This window comes from Chiloscyllium plagiosum, unplaced genomic scaffold (genome assembly GCF_037043375.1).
Source record: "Chiloscyllium plagiosum isolate Xiang-an unplaced genomic scaffold, Cpla_swu_hap1 HiC_scaffold_12, whole genome shotgun sequence".
Lineage (NCBI taxonomy): Eukaryota > Metazoa > Chordata > Chondrichthyes > Orectolobiformes > Hemiscylliidae > Chiloscyllium > Chiloscyllium plagiosum.
This window is the reverse complement of record NW_028270150.1, coordinates 38,490,226-38,517,635: the sequence shown is the minus strand read 5'-3', so window position 1 is coordinate 38,517,635 and position 27,410 is coordinate 38,490,226. Positions and strand designations below refer to the sequence as shown.

General features: G+C 41.8%; 1 protein-coding gene across 2 annotated transcripts in view; it reads left to right on the top strand.

Annotated features, from left to right (window-relative positions):
• Positions 1–27,410, top strand: part of LOC122555520 (NXPE family member 3-like) — a 68,120-nt gene that overhangs the window by 16,921 nt on the left and 23,789 nt on the right. Inside the window, exons 4-5 of one of the 2 annotated variants that reach the window (XM_043701543.2) lie at positions 12,994–13,067; positions 24,046–24,255. In XM_043701543.2, the coding sequence (XP_043557478.2) occupies positions 12,994–13,067; positions 24,046–24,255 (284 nt within the window). The remainder of the gene's footprint in view (positions 1–12,993; positions 13,068–24,045; positions 24,256–27,410) is intronic. The other variant, XM_087992691.1, reaches the window with a different exon arrangement.

The window sequence follows — 27,410 nt, the reverse complement described above, 5'->3', positions numbered from 1 at the left end:
TGTTTTCACACGTCTGATTTCCCACGATTCGGAGATGCCGGTGTTGGACTGGGGTGTACAAAGTTAAAAATCACACAACACCAGGTTATAGTCCAACAGGTTTAATTGGAAGCACACTAGCTTTCGGAGCAACGCTCCTTCATCAGGTGATTTTTAAATGATTTCCCAGTCGTTCATCTAAACACCAACACTCAAACTTCATGTGGTCTACTTTATTGCAGTGAAAACACCTGAGCTTTTTTACTTCACTTTCCCCTCCGTGATATTCCTTTTCACCTTGTGGTAAATTATCTTTATTATCTTCAATGAGATCTCCCTTTCCCTTACCACATGTGGATTTCTCTTTCCCCAATTTCTATCCCTCACAGATTGAAATTGATAGCAAGTTCTGAGAAGGTTTGTAGCTCAGGTTGAGGTTCTGGATGTAGGTTTGCTCGCTGAGCTGCAAGTTTCGTTTTCAGATGTTTCATCACTGTACTAGCTAGTATCTTCAGTGAGGTGAAAATGAGGACTGCAGATGCTGGAGATCAGAGTCTGGAAAAGCATAGCAGGTCAGGCAGCATCCGAGGAGCAGTGAGTCTCTTCAGTGAGCCTCTGTATGAAGCACCAGTGGTGTAGCCCACTTTCTATTTATATGTTTGAGTTTTCTTGGATTGGTGATATCATTTCCTGTGGTGACATCATTTCCTGTGGTGATGTTATTTCCTGATGTTTTTCTCAGGGGGTGATAAATGGGATCAAAAATGTGTTTGTTGATCAAGTTCCGATTGGAATGCCATGCTTCTAGGAATCCTAGTGCATGTCTCTGTTTGGCTTGTCCTAGGATGAACCACCAATGTTTCATTCGGAGGCTCACTGAAGATGTCACCTAGTATGGTGACGAAACATCTGAAAGCAAACCTTCCAGCTCAGTGAGCAAACCTACATCCAGCTTAAAATTGATGTCAGAAGCCAAACTTTGATTTATGAACCAACTCATAATCATTTGCCATTTCAGCTGCGAATCTTGCTGTTTTAACTCTCTGCTCTTCCACATGAGTTCTCACTACTTCAGGAACTCCTCCAAAATAATCTTCTCTCTAAGGTTATCCTATGTTTGATCTATTTTCAATGCCCTTATCCACCTCTCAAATTACTTTGCCTGATCCTTCCAAACTCAATGTTTGACTTGAGTTCTTCCTTAGATTCCTTCTACCTTCACTTCCCCCCTTTCAAGTGGACATTCCCATCTAATTGCCAGTTCTGAAGTTCAAACTCTCTCTCTTTCTACTTTTCTTCTCTCTCTTTCTCTCTTTCTTCCACTAGGGCTTTCATCTTTCCTTTCTGCTTTTAATTGTAATTCAAACTGTTTCATTTCCTTTTCATGTACAAGTTGCTTCATCTATAAATGAATTCTAGCCATTTCCAAAGATTCCGATGGCATTTCCAGCAAAGTTAAATGTTGCTGCAATTACCTCCCCTTTTCTCACACACAAAGGCAATCCCTAATCCAGCCTGTCTTCCCATCCCAGCTACTTTACCTTGCTCACTTTTTGTAAAATTCCTGAAGTCACTTTTTCCGCCCCTAGAAAACTCTTAGTGACTGAAAGAGCCGTTACCACACAAGGTACACCCTGTGAAACCAATCAAATTCAACACCCGAAACAAAAGACACTCGCCACCTTTATGTCCAACAATCCTGAACTCGACTTGAAAGATTTTGATTCTGCCTAGAGTCGCCAATTTGTTATGAACCAGACCAGCCCCCCTCAAAATAAGAAGATAGCATAGACCCTAACTTTTTTTTATTTTAAAGGTAGATGTGCAATGCAAGTTCCAGATGTGATGTGAACACTTGACATTAAGCAAAACACAATTTAGTTAAACATTATAAAATATGAACAAAAGAAAGAGCAATTTATATTATCTTAACTATTGGAAACCTTAATGGAATAATAGGTACTATTACTAAATAACTGTTCCAATATAGTAACATCCCATAAACATGCTCCTGGGAAATAGGTCAGTTCAGTCACAGAACTTATATGCAGTTCTCCAATCCAGGAGGAAACAATACCAAGAGAGATTTCAGAGATAGAAGCAGCTGGGAATCATTTACTGAGGCTTCCAACTCTTCTGGGACCTGAACAGCTTCTGATGCTACAGCTAAAATAAAACAAGAAAGGCTGGTCTGTGAGAGCTGTCCATTCCCTTTCCATTGTTACAATTGTCTTAAAAAAACCTAAAGGCCTCATTTAGACCAAAAAAGGTTATTTACTTAAGCTGTTTCCTGTAGTCAGTTCAGAATCTGTGCCTTTATAACCTTTCTTTAAAAAAAAACCCAGGATGTAAGAACCTTTTTAACGTGACAACATTGTCACATATTGTTCGAGGTGCAACCATCTTTAACTGCTTCATCAATGGCCCTCTCTCATAAGATCAGTACTGGGGATATTTGCTGATGAATGCACAAATCCATGACTCCTCATACACTGAAGTAGTCCATGTCCATCTGCAGCAAGACCTAGATTGGGCTGATAAAGTGGCAGATGATATTTTTGTCATAAAAGTGCCAGACAAAACACTATATCCAACAATCCAGAATCTAATCATTGTCCCTGGATGTTCAATGGCATAACTGTTATTGATTCAAGGATGGGGATGTGGGGTTGCTATTCATCAGAAGTTGAATTAGAGCAGCTATATATATATACTTTGGCAATAAGAGCAAGTGAGAGGCTAGAAATTCTGTGGTGTGTAACTTTGTCTTCCCAGTGCCTGACCATTATCTACAAGAAAGTGACTTGCTTGGATGGGTGTAACTCCAACACTGCTCAAGAAACTTGACACCATCTAGAACAAAGTAGCTTGCTTGATTGGCACCACATCCACCACCTTCAATGCCACAGAGTGGCAGCAGTGTGTGCCATCTACAAGATGCATTACAGAAACTCACCACAACGTTTTCAACAATGTCTTTCTAATTCATGAACTCTGCCATCTAGAAGGACAGCTGATGCATGGGAACAACACGACCTGTAAGTTCAGCTCAAAGCCACATACTATCCTGACTTGGAATTATATTCCTTCACTGTCTTTCACTAGGAGCTCCCTTCCTAACAGCACTGCGTATGTCTCTATACCTCAAGGGCAGCAGTCTTTCAAGAAGGCAGTTCACTGCTACCTGCTTCTGGTACAATTTCAATGGAATAATGAATGCTGCTCTCACCAAGTGATGTACAACCACCTATGTAACGGGTTAAAACAATCCTTCCTAAAGTACATTGAGAGTCAGATGCAATATTTTAATCCCGTATAACCAGAGTTTTGTACAGCTTCAGCATAACTTGCCTTCTTTTGTGCTCAACATTTCTATCTGTGAAGTCCAAGGTCCCATTCATGTTGCTAATCAAAATCTCACTATGCTTTTTCATCTCAAAAGATCTGTGCAAATACAGTCCCATATTTCTGTGCAAATACAGTCCCATCCCATTGATGTTCTTTCGAACCGTGCCATTTAGTCCATGTTGTCTTTTCCCATTCCTTCTGCTAAAATGCATTACTTAAACATGTCTCTTAAATCTCATCTGACACTTGACTGCTCATTTTGCTTCAAGATCAGAGTGGTGCTGGAAAAGAACAGCAGGTCAGGCAGCATCCAAGGAGCAGGAAAATCAATGTTTTGGGTAAAAACCCTTCATCAGGAATGATGAAGGGCTTTTGTCTGAAACGTCAGTTTTCCTGCTCGTTGGATGTTGCCTGACCTGCTGTGCTTTTCCAGCACCACTCTAACCTTGACTTTAATCTCCAGCATCTGCAGTACCCACTTCTGCCTTGCTCATTTTGCTTGTCTATTTCTGTCCTGTCATATTTGTTGTTATCCTCACCGTCGAAGAGTCATAGATAATGTACAGCATAGAAACAGATCCTTCAGTCCCACACACCCATACCGATCAAATATCCTAAAAAAACCTTTTCCCACTTGCCAGAATTTTGGCCAATTTCCCGCTAAACCCTTCCTACTCATATACCCAACTAGATGCCTTTTAAACGTTGTCATTGTACCAACCTTCACCACTTCATTTGGCAGTTCACTCCAAACATGCACCACCCACTGTGTGAAAAAGTTGCCTCCTGGATCCCTTTTAAAATCTTCCCCTCTCACCCAAAACATATGCCCTCTAAGTTTTGAACTCCCCTACCTGGGGAAAAGACCTTGGCTATTTGCCCTAACCGTGCCCCTTATGATTTTATAAACCTCTATAAGGTCACCCCTCAGCTTCTGACACTGCAGGGAAAACAGCCCCAGCCTATTCAGCCTCTGTCTATAGCTCAAGCCCTACAATCCTGGCAACACCCTTGTTAACCTTTTCTGAAACCTTTCACATTTCACAACATCTTTCCTATTGCTAGGAGACCAGAAATGTGTGCAGTATTCCATACAAAGTGACCTAACCAATGTTCTGCAAAGCTGCTACATGACCTCCCAACTCCAATACTTAATGTACTGACTAATAACGGCAAGTGTATCAAATGCCTTCCTCATTAGTTTGATGACAAATTTTGAAATCTTGCCTTCTATTCCAGTATCCAAGTCTTTCATGCCTGTGCATCAAGAAAATCAGTTGTCCCAGCACTTATTGTTCAAGGACTCAAGTATTTCCCAAGATTAATTCTAAAAAAAAAACCATTTGCTATGACTCATGATTTATTCTCCTGAAACAATTTTGAATCCAAGCTGATCTTGACCCTCCTGCCCTGTTCTGTCCGCCTTAATTTTGAGACCCAATTTTAATATGGCACTTTGTCAAGGGATTATTCACACTCCATAGCGACAATGTGCATTGTTTTGCCTTTATTAACTTTTACTGTTGCTCCATTTAAAAATAAACGAATTAGTGAACAAACCTGTGCTGTCTCCCCTTTTTACCTCAAAGTATTGCTCTTAAAAACCTACCCACTACTGATGTTAAACTGACTGATCTGCAGTTACTGGGAGTTTTCTGAAACTCTTTCTTGAATACTTCTTATTACTTTCTAACCCTCTGGTCACTTCCCTGAATCTCAGAAGAAAAGGAAGCCTTCATCTATATCCACCCAATGTCCTTTAGTACACGGGGCTCCTAACTTATTGACTTGAAGCACACTCGGTGTTTACAGTTCATCCTTTGCGTCAATATTTCACTCCGTCCATTAGCTTTGCAACCTCTACTGCTGCTAAAATGCTGTCAGCTTGCTCTTCCTTTGAAAATGTTGGAAAATATCCCTTTGAATATTCTTGTGTTATCTAAATGTAACACAACTGAGTTATATCAATCCCATTTACTTGAAGGTGTCTGGTATGTTTATTTAAAACTAAACTGATATACGAAGTACTCATTAGTCTCCAGATGCAATCTGTGCTTCAAGTGTTACATTGTAGAGTACCTCTTGCCTGTGGTCATACAATAGCATCCAGACACATAGAACATAGAAAAATACAGCGCAGTACAGGCCCTTTGGCCCTCGATGTTGCGCCGATCCAAGCCCACCTAACCTACACTAGCCCACTATCCTCCATATGCCTATCCAATGCCCGTTTAAATGCCCATAAAGAGGGAGAGTCCACCACTGCTACTGGCAGGGCATTCCATGAACTCACGACTCGCTGATTAAAGAATCTACCCCTAACATCTGTCCTATACCTACCACACCTTAATTTAAATCTATGCCCCCTCGTAATAGCTGACTCCATACGTGGAAAAAGGTTCTCATGGTCAACCCTATCTAAACCCCTAATCATCTTGTACACCTCTATTTAGTCACCTCTAAACCTTCTTTTCTCCAATGAAAACAGCCCCAAGTGCCTCAGCCTTTCCTCATACGATCTTCCTACCACACCAGGCAACATCCTGGTAAACCTCCTCTGCACCCGTTCCAGCGCCTCCACATCCTTTCTATAGTATAGCGACCAAAACTGCACACAATACTCCAGATGCGGCCGCACCAGAGTCTTATACAACTGCAACATGACCTCAGGGCTCCGGAACTCAATTCCTCTACCAATAAAAGCCAGTACGCCATATGCCTTCTTCACCGCACTATTTACTGGGTGGCAACTTTCAGAGATCTGTTTACATGGACACCAAGATCCCTCTGCTCATCCACACTACCAAGTATCCGACCATTAGCCCAGTACCCTATCTTTTTGTTACTCTTACCAAAGTGAATCACCTCACACTTACCTACATTGAACTCCGTTTGCCACCTTTCTGCCCAGCTCTGCAACTTATCTATATCCCGCTGTAACCTGACACATCCTTCCTCACTGCCAACAACTCCACAGACTTTCGTATCATCCGCAAACTTGCTCACCCAACCTTCTAGCCCCTCCTCCAGGTCATTTATAAAAATGACAAACAGCAATGGTCCCAAAACAGATCCTTGCGGAACACCGCTAGTAACTGCACTTCAAGATGAACCTTTACTATCAACTACTACCCTCTGTCTTCTTCCAGCCAGCCAATTCCTAATCCAAACCTCCAACTCACCCTCAATGCCATACCTCCGTATTTTTTGCAGTAGCCTACCATGGGGAACCTTATCAAACGCCTTACTAAAATCCATATACACCACATCTACCGCTTTACCCTCGTCTACCTCCTTAGTCACCTTCTCAAAGAATTCAATAAGATTTGTGAGGCACGACCTGCCCTTCACAAAACCATGCTGACTATCCTTGATCACATTATTCCTATCCAGATGTTCATAAATCCTATCCCTTACAATTCTCTCTAAGATTTTGCCCACAACAGAAGTGAGACTCACCGGCCTATAGTTACTAGGGTTATCCCTACTCCCCTTCTTGAACAAGGGAACCACATTTGCTATCCTCCAGTCTTCTGGCACTATTCCTGTAGACAACGAGGACATAAAAATCAAAGCCAATGGCTCTGCAATCTCCTCCCTTGTTTCCCAAAGAATCCTAGGATAAATGCTATCAGGCCCAGGGGACTTATCTATTTTCACCCTTTCCAGAATTTCCAACACCTCTTCCCTACATACCTCAAAGCCGTCCATTCTAATTAATTGTGACTCAATATTCACATCGGCAATAATGTCCTGTTCCTGAGTGAATACTGACGAAAAGTATTCATTCAGTGTCTCCCCAATCTCTTCAGCCTCCACACGCAACTTCCCACTTCTATCTTTGACTGGACCTATTCCTACCCTAGTCATTCTTTTATTCCTGACATACCTATAGAAAGCATTAGGGTTTTCCCTAATCCTACCAACTAAGGACTTTTCATGTCCCCTCCTTGCTGCTCTTAGCTCTCTCTTCAGATCCTTCCTGGCTACCTTATAACTCTCAATCGCCCCAATTGAACCTTCACGCCTCATCTTTACAAAGGCCGCCCTCTTCCATTTAACAAGGGATTCCAATTCCTTATTAAACCACGGCTCCCTCACACGACCCTTTCCTCCCTGCCTGACAGGTACATACTTATCAATGACACTTGGTTGATTTGCCTGCAAAGCTCTTAAAGGGTCATACAGTCATAGAGTCATAATGCCATAGCAGCATCCAGCACAAAAACAGACCTTTCGGTCCAACCAGTCCGTGCCGACCATAATCCCAAACTAGACCAGCCCCACCTGCCTGTGTTTGGCCCATACCCCTCCAATCCTTTCCTATTCGTGCACTTCTGTAAATATCTTTTAAACATTGTAACTGTAGCCGTATCCACCACTTCCTCTGGAAGTTCATTCCATACATGAACCACATCATACTCTTTATTTCCAAAGACAGCCCTTATATACTGCAAGTGAACACATGTAAACTTCAAATGTTTGCAAAATGAGTCAAATGGAGAAAAGAATGATAAACTTTACAAGTACAGAAAGCTAATGATTCTGAGCTGGAATCTTTCCAGGTCCTGAATTACATGGGCTATAGTGAGAAATTTGGGAAATTAAGGTAAGATGTCAAATGAGGCCTTTCTTAATGTTGAGACAAAAAAGTCACCTTTTCCAAGCAAGTGCGGATTTAAAAATGAGATTCTCCCTAATCTGTAATCATTCGTGGGGATTATCACCTATTATTCACACATTAATGTGCAGACTCCCGTTCTCTCACTCACCGGCTTGAAACCAGACACTGAGGATTCCGACTTGAAAGTCCGAGTGGGTCCAGTTTGCTGCTTGCTCCTGCAGACCTTCAACTTGGACACCAGGAAACTGACATTCTAATGTGGGAGAGAAAAAAGCCAGTGGTTGTGGTACACATTGGTACCAACAACATAAGGAAGAAACGTGATCACATCCTAAAAGCAGAATATAGGGAGTTAGGAAGCAGGTTTAATAAATAGGGCCTCAAACATAGTGGTCTCAGGATTTCTGTCACTGCCGTGTGCTAATCAGAATATAAATTACAGGATAAATCAGATGAACACACATCTGGAGAGCTAGTGCAAGCTAGTGGATTAGTTCTGAAGAATGTAGCACCAGTACAAGTCGGATGGGATATATCTGAGTGGGACCAGAACTGATGTCTGAGGGAACGCATTTGCAAGTGTGGTTGGGGAGGGTTAAAACTAAAAGGGCAGGTGGATAGAAACCCTTACAGGGAGACACATAGCATTGAAATAAGGACCAAAACAAAAGACAAAGTGGGAAATAAGAAATGTGATAGGCAGAGAATTCAAGGACGAGATTGAGCAGGACCATTGTAATTGAGATGAAGAACACGAAAAAGATCAGCCTTCAAGTTTTGTGCCTTGATGCGCTAATCATTCACAATAAAATGGATAAATTAGTGACACAGATAAATGTAAATGGCAATGGTATAGCAGGGATTTCAGAGACATGGCTGAAACGTGACCATGAATGAGGACTGAATATGCAGAGGTTTCCAGTTTTTAGAGATGTGATTGTGAGGAAGGGTATTCACTCTGGTGATGTAGAATCTATCTGAGTTGAGCTTAGAAACATCAAGAAGAAGTGGTCCTAGAAATAACAGATGCATTGGTAGTCATTTTGCAAACTTCTACAGATTCTGGAATAGTTTCTTTGAATCCAAGGGGAGCTAATGTAACCACATTAGGCAAGAAGGGATGCAGAGAGAAAACAATGCATTGTAAAAACTGAAAGAATTGTGGATGCTGTAAATTAGAAACAAAAACAAAAACAAAAATTACTGGCAGCATCTGTGGAGTGAAATCAGAGTTAATGTTTCAGGTTGAGTGATTTGTTGTGGGGAAAAACACCAGTCTCAGAGTCAGAATTGGGGTTCAATCACAGAGTTTATTGCACAAGGAAATACCAGAGCTCCAGGGAGAGAAAGACACCAACAGCACAGCGGTCAGCTGCAAGTCTTCTCTCAACATATCAAGAAACTTTTATACATCTTATGATACAATACATCCGTGATGAGATTATAGTCCTTGTAACATGGTTTGTTTATGGCAATCATTGCAAAATCGTTGATAGTTTCGATACAGTCTTTGTCGGTTCCAGCGCAGCCTTTGTTAATTTCCGCGTGGTCATTGTCAGTTTTAGTGTAGACATTGTCAGTTTCAATGTCTGCATGGAAATCCATTGCTGTAGTAATGGGCGCTAATTGCTCTTCCTGAGAAGGACAATTACTGCAGCCCTGGTTATTAGCATTTTGTATTCAGTGTGTATCAAGCTGTTAGCATTTCTCTACCTCATTCACCTTAAGCTAATCAACTGGGTTGTGAGTGCATTGTGCTGGCATTCTGGTGGCCCCAGGCAGTATCTGTATCAGCTCTGGTGTTTCTCTCCATATTGTGATCCGGCAGCCATCTTGTAAGTCAAGTTGACCAACTGATGGCTCAACGGCCATCTTGTATGTTCATGTACCTAGTGTCACCCTGCCGAGTGCTATCTCCCTCTTCAGACTCTTCCTCAGAACAATGAATTATAGACTGGTTAGCTTGACATTGGTCATGGGAACAATGCTAGAATCAATCATGAAAGATGTAATACAAGAGAACTTGGAAGATAGTGACAATATTGGATAGAGTCAGCATAGATTTATGAGGATGAAGTTGTGCTTGATGAATCTACTGGAATTTGTTGAGGATGTCGTGGACTGGATAAAGGGAGCCAATGGATGTTGCTTACTTGGATTTTCAGAAGACTTTTGATAGCATCCCACATAAGACCTTAGCATGTAAAATTAAAGAGCATGGGATTGGCGGTCATGTACTGAAATGGATTGAATGGTGAAAGAAATATTGAAGGTGATGGATTAAGAACTGGTTAACAGTCAGGAAACAAAAATTAGGAATAAACGGGTCTACGTCTGTGTGATAGGAAGTGACTAGTGGAGCACCACAGGGATTAGTGTTTAAACCCCAGCTATTCACAACATGTACTGATGATTCAGTTGAGGAAGCTACATGCCAAATCTCCATGTTTGTAGAGGACTTGAAGCAGGGTGGGTTGGTTTGCTGTAAGGAGATTGTAGAGAAGCTTCAGTGTGATTTGAACAAGTTAAGTCAGTGGACAAATGCATGGTAGATGCAGGATAATGTGGATAAATGTGATGTTGTCCACTTCAGTCACAAAAACAGGCAGGCAACTCATTATCTGAATAGCAATAGATTGAGGAAGGGGATGGTGCAACAAAACCTAGATGCCATTGTATACCAGTCATAGAGTTATAGAATCATAGAGAAGTACAGCATGGAAATAGACCCTTCGGTCCAACTTGTTCATGCCGACTAGATAACTAATCTAGTCCCATTTGCCAGCACTTGGCACATATCCCTCGAAACCCTTCCTCTTCATATACAAACCCAGGTGCCTTTTAAATGCTGTAATTATACCAGCCTCCACCACTTTCTCTGGCAGCTCATTCCATACACGCACCACCCTGTGTGAAAAAGTTGCTCCTTAGATCCCTTTTATATCTTTCCCCTCTCATCCTAAACCTATGCCTTCTAGTTGTGGACTCACCCACCCCAGGGAAAAGACCTTATCTATTTATCCTATCCATGCCCCTCATGATTTTATAAACTTCTATAAGGTCACCCCTCAACCTCCGATGCTTCAGGGAAAACAGCCCTAGCCTATTCAGCCTCTCCCTATAGCTCAAATTCTCCAACATTCTTGTAAATCTTTTCTGAATCCTTTCAAGTTTCACAACATCCTTCCAGTGGGAAGGAGACCAGAATTACACACAATATTCTGAAAATGGCCGAACCAAAATCCTGTACAGCCATAACATGACCTTCCAACTCCTGTACTCAGTGCTCTGACAAGTAAAGGAAAGCATACCAAACGCCTTCTTCACTGTCCTATGTACTTGTAGCTCAACTTTCAAGGAATTATGAACCTGTACTCCAAGGTCTGTTTGTTCAGCAACACTCCCCAGGACCTTACCATTAAATGTATAGTCCTGCTAAGATTTGTTTTTCCAAAATGCAGCACCTTGCAGTTATCTAAATTAAACACCATCTGTCACTCCTTAGCTCATTGGCCCATCTGATCAAGATCCTGTTGTAATCTGAGGTAACCTTCTTCGCTGTCCACTACACCTCCAATTTTGGTGTCATCTGCAAACTTACTAAGTATACCTCTTAAGCTCACATCCAAATCATTTATATAAATGATGAAAAGCAGCAGACCCAGCACCGATCCTTGTGGCACACCATTGGTCACAGGCCTCCAGTCTGAAAAGCAATCTTCCACCACCACCCTCTGTCTTCTACCTTCAAATCAGTTCTCTATCCAAATGGCTAGTTCTCCCTAAATTTCATGAGAGCTAACCTTACTAACCAGTCTCTCATGAGGAAACTGGTCGAATGCCTTATTGAAGTCCATATGGATCACATCTACTGCTCTGCTCTCATCAATCCTCTTTGTTACTTCTTCAATAAACTCAATCAAGTTTGTGAGACATGATTTCCCATGCACAAAGCCACGTTGACTATCCCTAATCAGTCCTTGCCTTTCCAAATACATGTACATCCTTCAGGATTCCCTCCAACAACTTGCCCACCACCGATGTCATGCTCATTGATCTATCGTTCCCTGGCTTTTCCTTACCACCTTTCTGAAATAGTAGCACAATATTAGACAACTAATACAATTACAGCATTTAAAAGGCATCCGGATTGGTATATGAATAGGAAGAGTTTAGAAGGATATGGGACAAGTGCTGGCAAATGGGACTAGATTAGGATAGGATATCTGGTTGACATGGACGAGTTGGACCGAAGGGTCTGTTTCTGTGCTGTATATCTTTATGACTTAATGACACTATATTTGGAGAAAGCAGGTACAGGGCATGAATTAGATGATGAGCCATGATCATGTGAATAATATACTCACTCGAAGGGCTGAATGACCTGTTCCTGTTCCAATATTTTATTTTACTGACATCTCATTGCCTGTTGTATGGACAACAGTCACAGGCAGCTTGTGTCCATGGACATTGATATCTGATTTGTCCCGGGCTCATCACTTCAATATAGCACTTTTCTCATCTACTTACAGTACATTTCTACTCCTTAATGCTGCACTTTGTACTTTAATAGCAATGCTGTGACAAGGAGACTTTGTGTGCAGGGACAAGTATCACTTTATTGACTGGACCAAAGAGCATCTCAGGGCTATTCACCCGCTCTCTAAGTGCATACTCACATTGCATCTACCTGGTTCCCCACTGAAAATGTTTGCAATTTAATTCAAGTTGTTTCTGTAGGTTTGAAGAATGGGGTAGCTGAAAGTACTGGAGACATTAAGGACTGCAGATGCTGGAAGCCAGAGCAAAGAGATGTGAAGCTGGAAGAGCACAGCAGGTCAGACAGTATCTGAGGAGCAAGAAAGTCAAAGATTCAGTTGGGTTTCGGCCCGAAACATTGACTTTCCTGCTCCTCGGATATTGCCTGATCTGCTGTGCTTTTCCAACTTCACATCTATTGACTCTCGCTGAAAGTACTTTTGAGTGATCTCCTGTTATGTCATTATTACAATGACTAACCTATGATATGTTTATTTTTACAGTGGTGTCAATATCAAGCAGTCCATCCCACACAGAGCACCAGGATACGTAATGGTGGAGCCCTCATCTGAACCAAGTAAGATAATTAGATTTCAGACCATAAGACATAGGAGCAGAAATTAGGCCATTCAGCCCATTGAGTCTGCTTCGCCATTCAATCATGGCTGATAAGTTTCTCATCCCCATTCTCCTGCTTTCTCCCCGTAAACCTTAATCTCCTTGACAATAAAGAAACTATCTATCTCAGTCTTAAATATACTCAATGGCTTGGCCTCCACAGCCTTCTGTGGCAGTGAATTCCAGAAATTCACCACTCTCTGGCTGAAGAAGTTTCTCCTTATCTCCATTCTCAAAGGTCTTCCCTTTACTCCAAGGCTGTGATCTCAGGTCCTAGTCTCTCCTACCAATACAAACATCTTCCCAACATCTACTCTGCCCAGGCCTTTCAGTATTCTGTATGTTTCAATTAGATTCCCTCTCATTCTTATAAACTCCATTGAATATTAACTCAGAGTTCTCAAATGTTTCTTCTACATTAAACTTTTCATTCCTGTGACAGTTCTTGTGAATCTCCTCTGAACATTCTCAAGGGCCAGTACATCCTTCCTGAGATATGTGGCCCAAAACTGTGCACAATACTCGAAATGTGGTCTGACCAAAGCCTTGTAGGGCCTCAGAAGTCCATCCTTTTATATTCAAGTCCTCTCAAAATAAATGTCATCATTGTATTTGCCTTCCTAATGAATGACTCAACCTATAAGTTTACCTTGAAGGAATCCTAGTCAAGAACGTCCAAGTCTCTTTACACTTCAGCCTTCTGAATTTTCTCCCCATTTAGAAAATAGTCCATGCCACTATTTGTCCTACCAAAGTTCATGACCTCACACTTGCCCAAATTGTGCTCCATCTCCCTATTCTTCACTCTCCTAATCTGTCTAAATCCTTCTGCAGCCTCTCCACCTCCTCAATGCTACTTGTCCCTCCACCTATCTTTGTATCACCTGCAAACTTAGCCAGAATGCCTCAGTTCCTTCATCTAGATTGTTAATGTATAAAGTGAAAAGTTATGGTCCCAACACTGAGCCTTGCAGAACACCACTTGTTACTGACTGCCATTCTGAGAAGGACCCTTTTATCCCCACTCTCTGTCAGATAGCGAAGCTTCTATCCATGCTACCACCTTGCCACTAACACCGTGGACCCTTATCTTACTCAGTAGCCTTCTGTGCAACACCCTTTCTTGAAGTTCAGGTAGATAACATCCATTGGCTGTCCTTGATCTAACCTGCTTGTTACTTCCTCAAAGAATTTGCACAAATTTGTCAGGCATAACCTCCCCTTGATGAAACCATGCTGACATTGCCCTATTTTACCATATACTTCTAAGTATTCAGACGTCTCATTCCTCACAATGGATTCCAGAATCTTACCCATGACCAAGGTTGGGCTAATCAGTCTGTAATTTTGTGTCCTTCTGCCTTACTCGTCTTTTAAATAGGTGCATCATGTTAGCGATTTTCCAGTCCTCTGGGACCCTCCCTGATTCTAGTGATTCCTGAAAGATCACCACTAACGCCTCCACTATCTCTTCAGCTATCTCCTTCTGAACTCTAGGGTGTAGTCCATCTGGTCCAGGTTATTTATCCACCTTCAGGCCATTCAGTTTTTCTAGGACCTACTCCTCAGCGATGGTCACCATACTCAGTTCTGTCCCCTCACTCTCTTGAATTTTTGGGATATTACTCATGTTGTCCATCTTGAAGACTGACGCAAAGTAATTATTCAGTTCCTCAGCCATTTCCTTGTGCCCTACTACTATCTCTCCCTGGGCTGAGAAGTGGCAGATGGAGTTTAATTCAGATAAATGTGAGGTGCTGCATTTTGGGAAAGCAAATCTTAGCAGGACTTATACACTTAATGGTAAGGTCCTAGGGAGTGTTGCTGAACAAGAAGACCTTGGAGTGCAGGTTCATACCTCCTTGAAAGTGGAGTATCAGGTAGATAGGATAGTGAAGAAGGCATTTGGTATGCTTTGCTTTATTGGTCAGAGTATTGAGTACAGGAGTTGGGAGGTCATGTTGCAGCTGTACAGGACATTGGTTAGGCCACTGTTGGAATATTGCGTGCAATTCTGGTCTTCTTCCTATCGGAAAGATGTTGTGAAACTTGAAAGGGTTCAGAAAAGATTTACAAGGATGTTGCCAGGGTTGGAGGATTTGAGCTATAGGGAGAGGCTGAACAGGCTGGGACTGTTTTCCCTGGAGTGTTGGAGGCTGAGGGGTGACTTTATAGAGGTTTACAAAATTATGAGGGGCATGGATAGGGTAAATAGGCAAAGTCTTTTCCCTGTGGTCAGGGAGTCCAGAACTAGAGGGCATAGGTTTAGGGTGAGAAAGGAAAGATATAGAAGAGACCTAAGGGGCAACGTTTTCACACAGAGAGTGGTACGTGTATGGAATGAGCTGCCAGAGGAAGTTGTGGAGGCTGGTATAATTGCAACATTTAAAAGGCATTTGGATGGGTATATGAATAGGAAGGGTTTGGAGGGATATGGGCCGGGTGCTGGCAGGTGGGACTAGATTGCTTTGGGATATCTGGTCAGCATGGATGGGTTGGACCGAAGGGTCTGTTTCCATGCTGTACATCTCTATGACTCTATTATTCTCCAGGGAGCCAATGTCCATTTTTGCCTCTCTTTCGCCCTCTATGTATCTAAAGAAACTAATTATATTACTGGCTAGCTTACCCTCATATTTAATCTCCTCCCACCTTATTTTATTTGTTGCCCTCTGTTGGTCTTTGTAAGCTTCCCAGTCCTCTAATTTCCCACTGTCCTTCGCCACATTATATGCTTTCTCTTTTGCTTTTGTGCTCGACTGCTGTGGTTGTCTCATCCTCCCTGTACCATGCTTTTCTTTCCTTGAAATGAATCTCTTCTGTGTCTCCTGAATTACTCCCAGAATCCCCTGCCAATGCTGCTCCACCGTCTTTCCTGCTCGGCTCCTCTCCCAGTCAATTCTACCAGCTCCTCCCTCATGCCTCTGTAGTTGTCTTTATTCATCTGTAATACTGTTACCTCTAATTCTATCTTCTCCCTCTCAAATTGCAGCATAAATTCAATCATATTACAATCATTTCACCTTTAGCTCCCTTATCAAGTCTGCCTCATTGCACAACACTAAATCCAGTATTGCCTGTTTCCTATTGGGCTCCATCACAAGCCGCTCCAAAAAGCCATCTTGTAGACATTCCACAAATTCCTTTTCTTGCAATCCACTACCAACCTGATGTTCCCAGTCCACTTGCATATTGAAATCCCCCACGCTCACTTTGCCTTTCCTATATATCTTTTCTATCTCCTGGTGTATCTTGCGCCCCCAGCTCCTGACTACTGTTTGGAAGCCTTTTTTTACCTTTGCAGTTCCTCAATTCTAATCACACAGATTCCACACCATCAGACCCTACTTCATTTCTTACTATTGATTGAAATTCATTTTTTACCAGTAAGGCAACCCCACCCTCTCCACCCATCTGCCTGTCTTTCCAATAGGATGTATATCTGTGAATATTCAGCTCCCAATCCTGATCCATGTGCAGCAACCTCTCTGTGATTCCCACCATGGCATACCTGCCAATTTCAATATGCACCACAAGCTCATTCACCTTATTCCTTACACTGCGTGCATTCAGATATAACACCTTCAGTCTTGTATTAACCATCCCTCTTCTCAGTTTCATTCATTTATCCAGTGTGCTTGAAGTTTGATTGTTAACCCTTTCCATACACTCTGTCCTATTAGTGTCTATGCTGGAGATTTTAATAACCTCTCCCGCGTTCTGCACTCTGACCTCATCCTTTATTTCGGGGTTTCTACTTAACCCTATAACTGGCTACTATGTTGGAGGTTTGGTATATTAGAGTAAGCATGAATTAGGAGAATGTTGGCGTAATCCCTTTCTGTAAATAGGTAAGAATTTGTAACTTTTTGAAATAAAGTGTAATTTAGTTTCCCATGTATATCCATAAGTATATTAGCTTTTGAGTCTTTGCTTATTTACAGTAAGTAGGACTTAAACAGCATAAATCAATGATCTCAGTACAGTCAGGTCTGACTAATCCCAACCCAAAATATTTAACATGATGCATTTATTAATGTCCATGCCATTTTACATTATGTGGAATGGTGAAGACTTGATTATTTTGTTAAGTTTTACATATTTCAATTTCTGGTATGAAAATGAGATTTAAAAAAGAATCCCATTAGTACTCAGACAGTCATATATTTCCCTGTTCAAATATATTGCTACACATCTCTGCAACAAGTGAAACATAAAAATGAGCTGCCTGGCTCAGAGGCAAGGACACTACCTATGTACCACATAAACATCCCAATGATAACATTTTAATTTATTTTAATACCCAGAAGTACTCTTTCACACAAGTGAACTATTTTTCCATCACTAAACCACTCATGGTATTTGTTTTTCCATTATTTAACCACCACTAGTAAATCATCCATGTTTTCCAATTGATTACCTTATGTGCAAGGTTCATTCAGGACAATGAACTACGACATTTCATTCTATGTCATCAGACTTGGAACAGCTAAACTTTCATTCCAACTTTCGAGGGATTGTAATATAAGAGCTGGAGCTGACCAGTCATTCATTAGCTTTCTTTTAACTGAAGCCAGGGACTCTCCTATTAAGAAAATTACAAACTAATTATAATGGTTGTTGTGTTTTCCGGATCCAGATCTTAAACCAGTTAAAATTTAATGTTATGCTGACATTACAGCCTGGATGAGATTACACGTCACAGACAGATTACTGGCCGTTATTGCATTGGGAACATACACACCATATATTAATATAGCCATTTTCATAACCACTAAATGCCAAAGCTGTGTAGGTTAGGTGAATTGACGATGCTAAATTGCCCATAATGTTCAAGGATGTGTAGGTTAGGTGCATTGGTCAGGGGATAAATGTAGAGTAATGGGGAATTAATTTGGGTGGGATACTCTTTGGAGGGTGAGTGTGGACTTGTTGGGCTGAAGGGCCTGTTTCTACACTGTTGGGATTCCATGATTCAAAGTGCTGTACAGCTAATGAAGTACTTCTATAGAAACATCATCACTTGTATCCAAGTGCTGTCTTCAATAGGAAGTAAAATGAGATGAAGAGTAAATGGGCTGTCTATCCACGACCTTCAGTTTAACACTCTCACTGAAGATGAACATTCAGATAATCCAGGCAGGGATGATGTAATCCAACTGCATTAAGATCTACACCCTCTTTGTGTTCATGCTGACAAGTTTCACCACTATATCACAATGTTTCTCATGTTGTGGAGCATATTTCACAGCATTTGATACTAGAATTGTACTGCTAGGCATAGGGGGTTGGTTTTGATGATTAACTAACATGACACCAATCTTTGAATAAAATAAAACAATTTAAATTCAGGATTTGTTATAATTTGTGCTTTCTATATATATATATCTGCTCCTAGTGTGTGCTCCGTGAAACCAAATGGAGAATCCCGCCATTTGATTGAGAAAAATATAATAATGTTGGGCTCAGAGTTTGTTCCATTTCCCTGCACTATCTCTGCTATGAAATAGGCATAGACATTGTATGGACAAAGGATAGAGAATAGGCAGCTTACCTGCAATCATCTGTTTCTGTCCCTGCAACAAATGATAGTATTCCCAAAGTATCTGTGCCTCAGGAGCAGGAATGTGGGACCTCAGCAGGCCAATAGCATAGCTCCTGCCAATAATCCCTCTGTAGTTCAGGAAGGGGCCTGCACTATAAAATAAATGGAGGACTGAATCGTGCCTTGCTTTTGGCTGTCAGTTTTGTTGAGTTTCTCAGAGTGTTTTCTCCTCAAGACTGAGTGAGTTATTTCTGTATATCTGACCAAACTTGCCTCATTTATTACCTGCCCTGTATCTGTGACATCTCTCCCATCCGATTCCCAGTCTACTACTCACCGTACCCAGAACAACTTGTTACTGCCAGGATACCCCGCAATGGACTGGAATCCCTTAGGGATGGCACCATTTTTAACAGACATTTATGCACCAGACAAGTATTTTCAGTCTGGTGTCTTCCTGCAGTTTTTGATGTTGGCCACAGACATGGCAGAAAAGGGAAAACTGGCACTTCACTTTATGGACGTGGAATTGGAGGTCCTGGTTGTTGCCGTGGTGAGGAGGTGGGCTGTCCTCTTGCCCAAGGACTTGCAAAAGAGGTCACAACACCAGACATTGCAGTCTGCTCCAAATCGCCACCTAGCTCATTGTAGTCTCAACCACCTGGAGGAATGTACAGCAAATAGGAAGAAAGTCAGTGACCTTCTCCACTGCTCCATCTTCTCTCTATGCACTCACTCTATATCTGCTATTGTACTCAACTCCCATCAAAACACTAATACCCTCTCTAATACCCACAACATCCTCTTCTGGTCATTCTCACCCACCTCAACCCTGGCACCGCTAACTCTGCTTGTTCTCTACACTCCTTACTCACTCACTTGAGATGCCTCCCAATTTGCAACAAAAGTGCCACTCATTTTCATCATGTATAATACCTACCCCCCTCTCATTCTGTAAGGAAAACAGCCCAGAATAGGTATAGTCAAGATAAGACAATCAGGCCATAAGAAATAGGAACAGGAGTAGGCCATTTAGGTCTATTCTGCCATTTGTTTGGATCATGGCTGATCTAACATTCCTTCCATCCACTTTCCTGCCCTTTCCCTATAAACCTTGATTCCCTTGATGATCAAGAATCTATCTAACTTAGCCTTAAAATATACACAGTCTCTGTCCCCACAACTCTCTGTGGCAAAGGGTTGCAAAGATTCATAACTCTCCCAGAGAAAGAATTCTGTCTCATCTCAGCCTTAAATTAGCACCCCTTTATTCTGAAATTATGCCCTCTGTGCCTAGACTCTCCCATGAAAGGAAATATCCTGTCTGTGTTTACCTTGTCAAGCCACTTAAAAATCCTTTATATTTCAATGAGATCACTTTTCATTCTTATAAATTCCATTGAGTAGAGTTCCGACCTATTTCGTTTTTGCTCTTAAGACAATCTCTCCACACCAGGGATCATCCTAAGGAACTTTGTCTGAATTGCCTCCAATGAAATAATATCTTTGCTTAAATAAGGGGATTAAAACTGCTCACAGTACACCTGATGTGGTCTCACAAGCACCTTGTACGTTGTGGGAAGACTTCCCTACTCTTATACTCCAATCCCCTTGAAATAAGAACCAACGTTTCATTAGCCTTCCTGATTATTTGCTGCACCTGTGTGTTAGCTTTCTGTGTTTCATGCACAATACCCCAAGTCCCATGGATCTGGGACAGCATGGAGACTAATCCCAATGGACTCCCCCAAGGAAAATAAAACGCGGCAAGACAATGCGATTCAGAGATGCTGTGAATGTCCAGGTAGGTGAATGGTCACTAAGAGAGCAAGCAAACAAACCAGAGATGGAGCATGGTTCGCTCCATGAGCTCGGTGCTTATTTCTGAGCAAACAGCATCCTGTTTTGCAACACTTCAATCATAGTCACTGTATTCCTCTGAGGTGAGCACTGGATCGAAGAAACATAGTGTAAATGGATCAAAGATGTGCCTTGAGGGTTCTTGGAGGCTGGTGCATGTTGGATGCCAATGTCTGTGCCAAGAGGCACAGGTGCTGTTGCCCATGGAGTGCCCCTTGAGTTGGTAGTGCCTGGTGTCCAATATGGAGCAAACATCGAGCTGAAGTTGCCAGCTGCCTGTTCCGAACTCCATGCTGAAGACTTGCCTCATCAATTTTGCTTGCGCCATGTGATAAGATATAAACTTGCACATTAGCAGGGTGTAATCTGCAGTTGATAAGGTCATTAAAAAGCAATAGTCCCCTTTAATAGACAACCTCTCACTACTGAGCGAGAAACTTGTTTTGACATCTGACAGATGCTTGAAAGAATGCAGCAGCTGCTGCCGATGTTGAGGTCGACCTCGCTGGACCTTTCATGATTCTGCCACAGTTTACATCAGAGCCCATGCATTTCAGCCTCCTTGAAGATTCGACCTAAAGACTGCAATTTCAGTTATGGATTTTACTGAACATTTAGAATCTGTTCCTACTGTTCTCAAATTAAATAGACAATATAATAGACAATAGACAATAGACAATAGGTGCAGGAGTAGGCCATTTAGCCCTTCGAGCCTGCACCGCCATTCAATATGATCATGGCTGATCATTCCTAATCAGTATCCTCTTCCTGCCCTATCTCCACAACCCTTGATTCCACTATCTTTGAGAGCTCTATCCAACTCTTTCTTAAATGAATCCAGAGAGTGGGCCTCCTCTGCCCTCTGGGGCAGAGCATTCCACACAGCTACCACTCTCTGGGTGAAGAAGTTTCTCCTCATCTCTGTCCTAAATGGTCTACCCCGTATTTTTAAGCTGTGATCTCTGGTTCGGCACTCACCCATCAGTGGAAATATGTTTCCTACTGCCAGAGTGTCCAATCCTTTCATAATCTTATATGTCTCAATCAGACCCCCTCTCAGTCTTCTAAACTCAAGGGTATACAAGCCCAGTCGCTTCAGTCTTTCAGTGTAAGGTAATCCCGCCATTCCAGGAATTGACCTCGTGAATCTACGCTGCACTCCCTTAATAGCCAGAATGTCTTTTCTCAAATTTGGAGACCTGAACTGCACACAGTGCTCCAGGTGTTGTCTCACCAGGGCCCTGTACAGCTGCAGAAGCAAGTCTTTGCTTCTATACTCAATTCCTCTTTTTATGAAGGCCAGCATGCTATTAGCCTTCTTCACTACCTGCTATACCTGCATGCTTGCCTTCATTGACTGGTGTACAAGAACACCCAGATCTCTCTGTACTGCCCCTTTACATAAATTGATTCCATTGAGGTAGTAGTCTGCCTTCCTGTTCTTGCCACCAAAGTGGATAACCATACATTTATCCACAGTAAACTGCATCTGCCATGCATGTGCCCACTCACTTAACTTGTCCAGGTCACCCTGTAATCTCCTAACATCCTCATCACATTTCACCCTACCACCCAGCTTTGTATCATCAGCAAATTTGCTAATGTTATTGCTGATACCATCTTCTATATCATTAACATATATTGTAAAAAGCTGCGGTCCCAGCACGGATCCCTGCGGTACCCCACTGGTCACTGCCTGCCATTCCGAAATTGAGCCGTTTATCACTACCCTTTGTTTCCTATTAGCCAACCAATTTTCAATCCAATCTAGTACTTTGCCCCCAATACCATGCACCCTAATTTTACTCACTAACCTCCTGTGTGGGACTTTATCAAAATCTTTCTGAAAGTCCAGGTACACTACATCTACTGGATCTCCCTCGTCCAACTTCAGAGTTACATCCTCAAAAAATTTAAGAAGATTAGTCAAGCATGATTTCCCCTTCATAAATCCATGCTGACTCTGTCCTATCCTGTTACTACTATCCAGATGTGCAGTAATTTCATCCTTTATAATAGACTCCAGCATCTTTCCCACCACTGAGGTCAGACTAACTGGTCTATAATTTCCTGCTTTCTCTCTCCCACCTTTCTTAAAGAGGGGTATAACATTAGCCACCCTCCAATCCTCAGGGACCGACCCCGAATCTATTGAACTCTGGAAAATAATCACCAACGCATCCACGATTTCCCGAGCCACCTCCTTCAGTACCATGGGATGCAGACCATCAGGCCCCGGAGACTTATCAACCTTCAGACCTAACAGTCTCTCCAACACCAAATCCTGGCAAATATAAATTCCCTTAAGTTCAGGTCCTTCAGCCACTGTTACCTCAGGGAGATTGCTTGTGTCTTTCCCAGTGAACACAGATCTGAAGTACCCATTTAATTCCTCTGCCATTTCTTTGTTCCTAGTAATATATTCCCCTGTTTCTGTCTTCAAGGGCCCAATTTTTGTCCTAACCATTTTTTTGCCTTGCACATACCTAAAAAAGCTTTTACTATCCTCCTTAATATTCTTGGCCAGTTTACCTTCGTACCTCATTTTTCCTCTCATAAATATTTATGTCATGAGAATGCTGAATACAGCTTCAGCTGTCACATATTCTGAGGTTACACAAAATGGTGCAACATGTGCATTCTGTAGTTCTGGATTAAAAAAAATTAACTGAAAGTCATTCAAGAAATAGTTCATTTTGCTTAGATTCAATAATAAAGGTAATGGATATAATATGCCATGTCTTGCTTAATCTTTATTGCTAGGGCAGTGCAAGGTGTTTGGACTGGACTCAACATTGAATTCTCCAATTTCAAATAACCTCCCTTCCCTTCCTCCAACTCCCTTCCCAGCCCCCCCTTCCCCCCTCCCCACCACTGCTCCTTGCCACCAACCAGATTCATTCCTCCCATTGACTAAGCAGATTGGTCCCTCTATCTGTCTTAACCTATCCCCACTTCACCACCCTGCCCCCTCCACCCCCTTTATCTGCAGCACCCCCTACACCCACCCCAGACCTGAAACATTGACATCTGCACCTCCTGATGCTGCCTGGCTTGCTGTGTTCTTCCAGCCTCCTGCTTGTCTACAACTAATTCAAAGGAGTCAATAGTTAGATGTCAGGAGTCGTTTCTTAGTTTCATCTATACTTTGCTTTATTCATTATCATTTCTGGTCAGAGATAAATGGTCTAGTTGACAGCCACATATACTGGATGCGATATTTAATGGAACATGATTATGTTCTTTAAATGAATCCTATTTAATGGTTCTATTGTTGTGAAACAGAGGTTTAGAGGTGGGATCTCCTGATCATAATAATTCAGTGACACACCAGCTGGTGCATTTACCCATTGACACAGACTTGTTCAGAATATGATTTAGATGATTTTTCTTCTTGTACTTGTATACTTCCTGTAGCAAAAGCTGATAGCCCTGCTGGGATTGTCATTGCCTTGATAACAAGTGAGAAATGTGTTGACGATTGAAGCTATAGCACATCATCTAGCTGTGCCTTGTATCTCTTTATTTTCAGCTCCGGCTCTTGGAGAATGTGTCCGGGGACCGCCCCTGGTGTCACCATCTGGTTTTTATTATCAGGACCAGTGGATGTCAACAACCTGCAATATTCACCGCTTTGAGACTCCTGCAAAAATTAAAGAATGCCTCCGTAGAAAAATTGTCTATCTGTTTGGAGATTCCACCATGCGACAATGGTTTGAATACTTGACTCAGTTTGTGCCAGGTTAGGCCATGTCTCTTGTCTGTTTGCCCTGTACAGACAGTATCCAAAATCTAGCATTATTGGGACTGAAACTGTGCTGCTTTTCACATTCTCCCAGATTTTGATCAAGTAATCAGTAAAATCAGGCCAGTAATTAGGAGTCTGCTATTATTGTCATGTTTTATTTAATTTTTCTTCATTTTTCCTGGAGAAAGTTAAACCACTTAGTTGACAGCCATATTTATTAACCCGTGTAACCATTTGCAAGGTATTTGATGTAGACTCTTCTCATCATCTCAATTTTTTGTTCTTTCTGAATGTTCCTACTAGAGTCTGAATAATGTAAGATCATGAATGTAGGTTTGCTCGCTGAGCTTGAAGGTTCATTTCAAGATGTTTGTTACCCTACTAGGTAACATCTTCAGTGGGCCTCAGGCGAAGCAATGCTGAAAATTCCTGCTTTCTATTTATATGTTTGGGTTTCTTTGGGTTGGTGATGTCATTTCCTGTAGTGATGTTATTTCCTGTGGTGAAGTCACTTCAAGTTTCTTTTCTTAGGGGATGGTATATGTGGTCTAACTCAATGTGTTTGAGGCCCACTGAAGGTGTTACCTAGTAGGGTAACGAAACATCTGGAAATGAACCTTCAAGCTCAGCGAGCAAACCTACATCCAAAACCTCAACCTGAGCTACAAATCTTCTCAAAACTCACTAAGACCTATGGGCGCAATACGCTAAAACTCACCCGAAAATGTGAAACGAATGCCATCCGACAGAGTGCCACCTGCGAACACCTGTACTTCCTGCACGAATGTCTCAGGAAGCAGGTACTACCTAAATGCCTTCAATACAAACGTCCCCTTAACACCCACTAGCCATAAGTACAGCAGAGCAATACAGCCGCAGAGTGCTTAGAGAAATGATTAATGATGCCCACAACAGACTCGGTAAATACAACCGGGAAATTTTGCATCAAAAATCTTTACTGAGTCATGCAACAGACCATGAATGGATAGACACAGTGCAACAAGCCATAGATATTAGACAGCAACAAACACAGAAAATGAAAAAAACTAGACTTGCTGAAAAAAAACAGACAAACTTACATAAAGTAACAACACTGATAACACAGAAGCATGGATAAAAAACTTATCTGACCGACCCTTAACAGACACTGAAAAAGCCGTCTTAGTAAGAGGATTAAATTACAACTGCCAGGATGCAGACAAGAAAGATTTCTTAGCAGCATTAGAAACAACATTAAAAGACAACCAACTCACAGAAGAAACCCAGCAAACCATCAGACAAGTAGTCCCACCAACATTAAGCATAAAAAAGGAAGGAAACATACTCCATGCACAAGAAAGGAAAGCACTCGAAAGACTAAAAAAAGATAAAACCATTGTTATCTTACTTGCAGACAAAAGACGTTTGACAGTCATTCTAAATCGAACAGACTACATTGAAAAAGCGAACGCACTACTTACAGATATCAGCACTTACCAACAAGTGGCAATAGACCTGACCACACAATTGGAGAACCAAATTACAGCCCTACTCAAAAAACTTCAGAAATCTGGAGAAATAAATAAGACTGACTTCCAAAACATGAAACCAGATGGATCCAACACATCACACTTCTATGGATTACCCAAAATGTACAAACCAGGAGCCCCATTCAGACCCATAGTCTCACTACCTGGAACAGCAACTTACACATCGGCCAAGGATCTATACCAAAGACTAAAATACTTAGTAGAAGACACACGCCACTCCATCCACTCCACCGAAGAATTTCTGAGGACCATCAAAGACACTAAGATAGAAGAGGATGAAATAATGGTTTCCTTTGATGTAACAGTCCTGTTCACATCAATCAACATTAACCTGGTCAAGGAAACACTGACTACACTATTAGAAGACCCAAAGACACATATACATCAAACACCACTAACTTCATCAACAAGGACAGTATCATCAAGCTCGTGGACCTATGCCTTACCACACACTTCACCTTGAACAACAAAACCTACAGACAAACCAACAGAACACCCATGGGATTTCCGATTTCAGGGTTCTTAGCAGCGGCAGTAATGCAGAGACTTGAACAAACAGCTCTGCCAATCATCCAACCCAAACTTTGGTTCCGCTACGTGGATGACACCTTTGTCATCACTAAATGAAGCAAATTAGAGGAAACTTTCAAGACCATAAAATTCACTAAAGAGGAGGAAAACAACAACAAATTGCCATTCCTAGATATCACAGTAGAGCGAACAGCCAATAGGGAGCTTCAAACCAGCGTCTACAGGGAAACAACACATACTGACCAAATATTGAACTACAGAAGCAATCATCCCAACACTCACAAACAAAGCTGCATCAGAACATTATTTAAATGAGCCAACACACACTGCAGCACAGAGGAACTACACAGAGCAGAGGAAAATCACCTATGCCGTGTATTCAAAAAGAATGGGTACCCAATGAACACAGTCCGCTGATTTCTCAGCAACAAACCCAAACAAGCAGACAACACATGTCCAGAAACCCTAGCCACACTCCCCTACATCAAAAACACCTCATAAATCACTGCCAGACTACTCAGACCTCTTGGCATCATGGTAGTCCACAAACCTACCAACACACTAAAACAGAAGCTAATGAACTTGAAAGACCCTTTACAGACAACAAGCAAAACTAATGGCATTTACAAAATACCGTGCAAGAACTGTAACAAACACTACATTGGACAAGCAGGCAGAAAACTAGCCACCAAGATACATGAACATCAACTAGCCACAAAACAACATAACCCTCTCTCACTAGTATCCTCACCTACGGATGATGAAGAACACCACTTCAACTGGGACAACACATCCACACTAGGACAAGCCAAACAAAGACATACACGAGAATTCCTAGAAGCATGGCATTTCAATTGGAACTCTATCAACATCGAGTTAGACCCCATCTACCACCCCCTGAGAAAAGGAACAGGAAGTGACTTCACCACAGGAAATAACATCACCACAGGAAATGACATCACCAAGCCAAAGAAACCCAAACATATAAATAGAAAACAGGAATTTTCAGCAGTGCTTTACCTGAGGCCCACTGAAGATGTTACAAAACGTCTGGAAATGAACCTTCAAGCTCAGCGAGCAAACCTACAT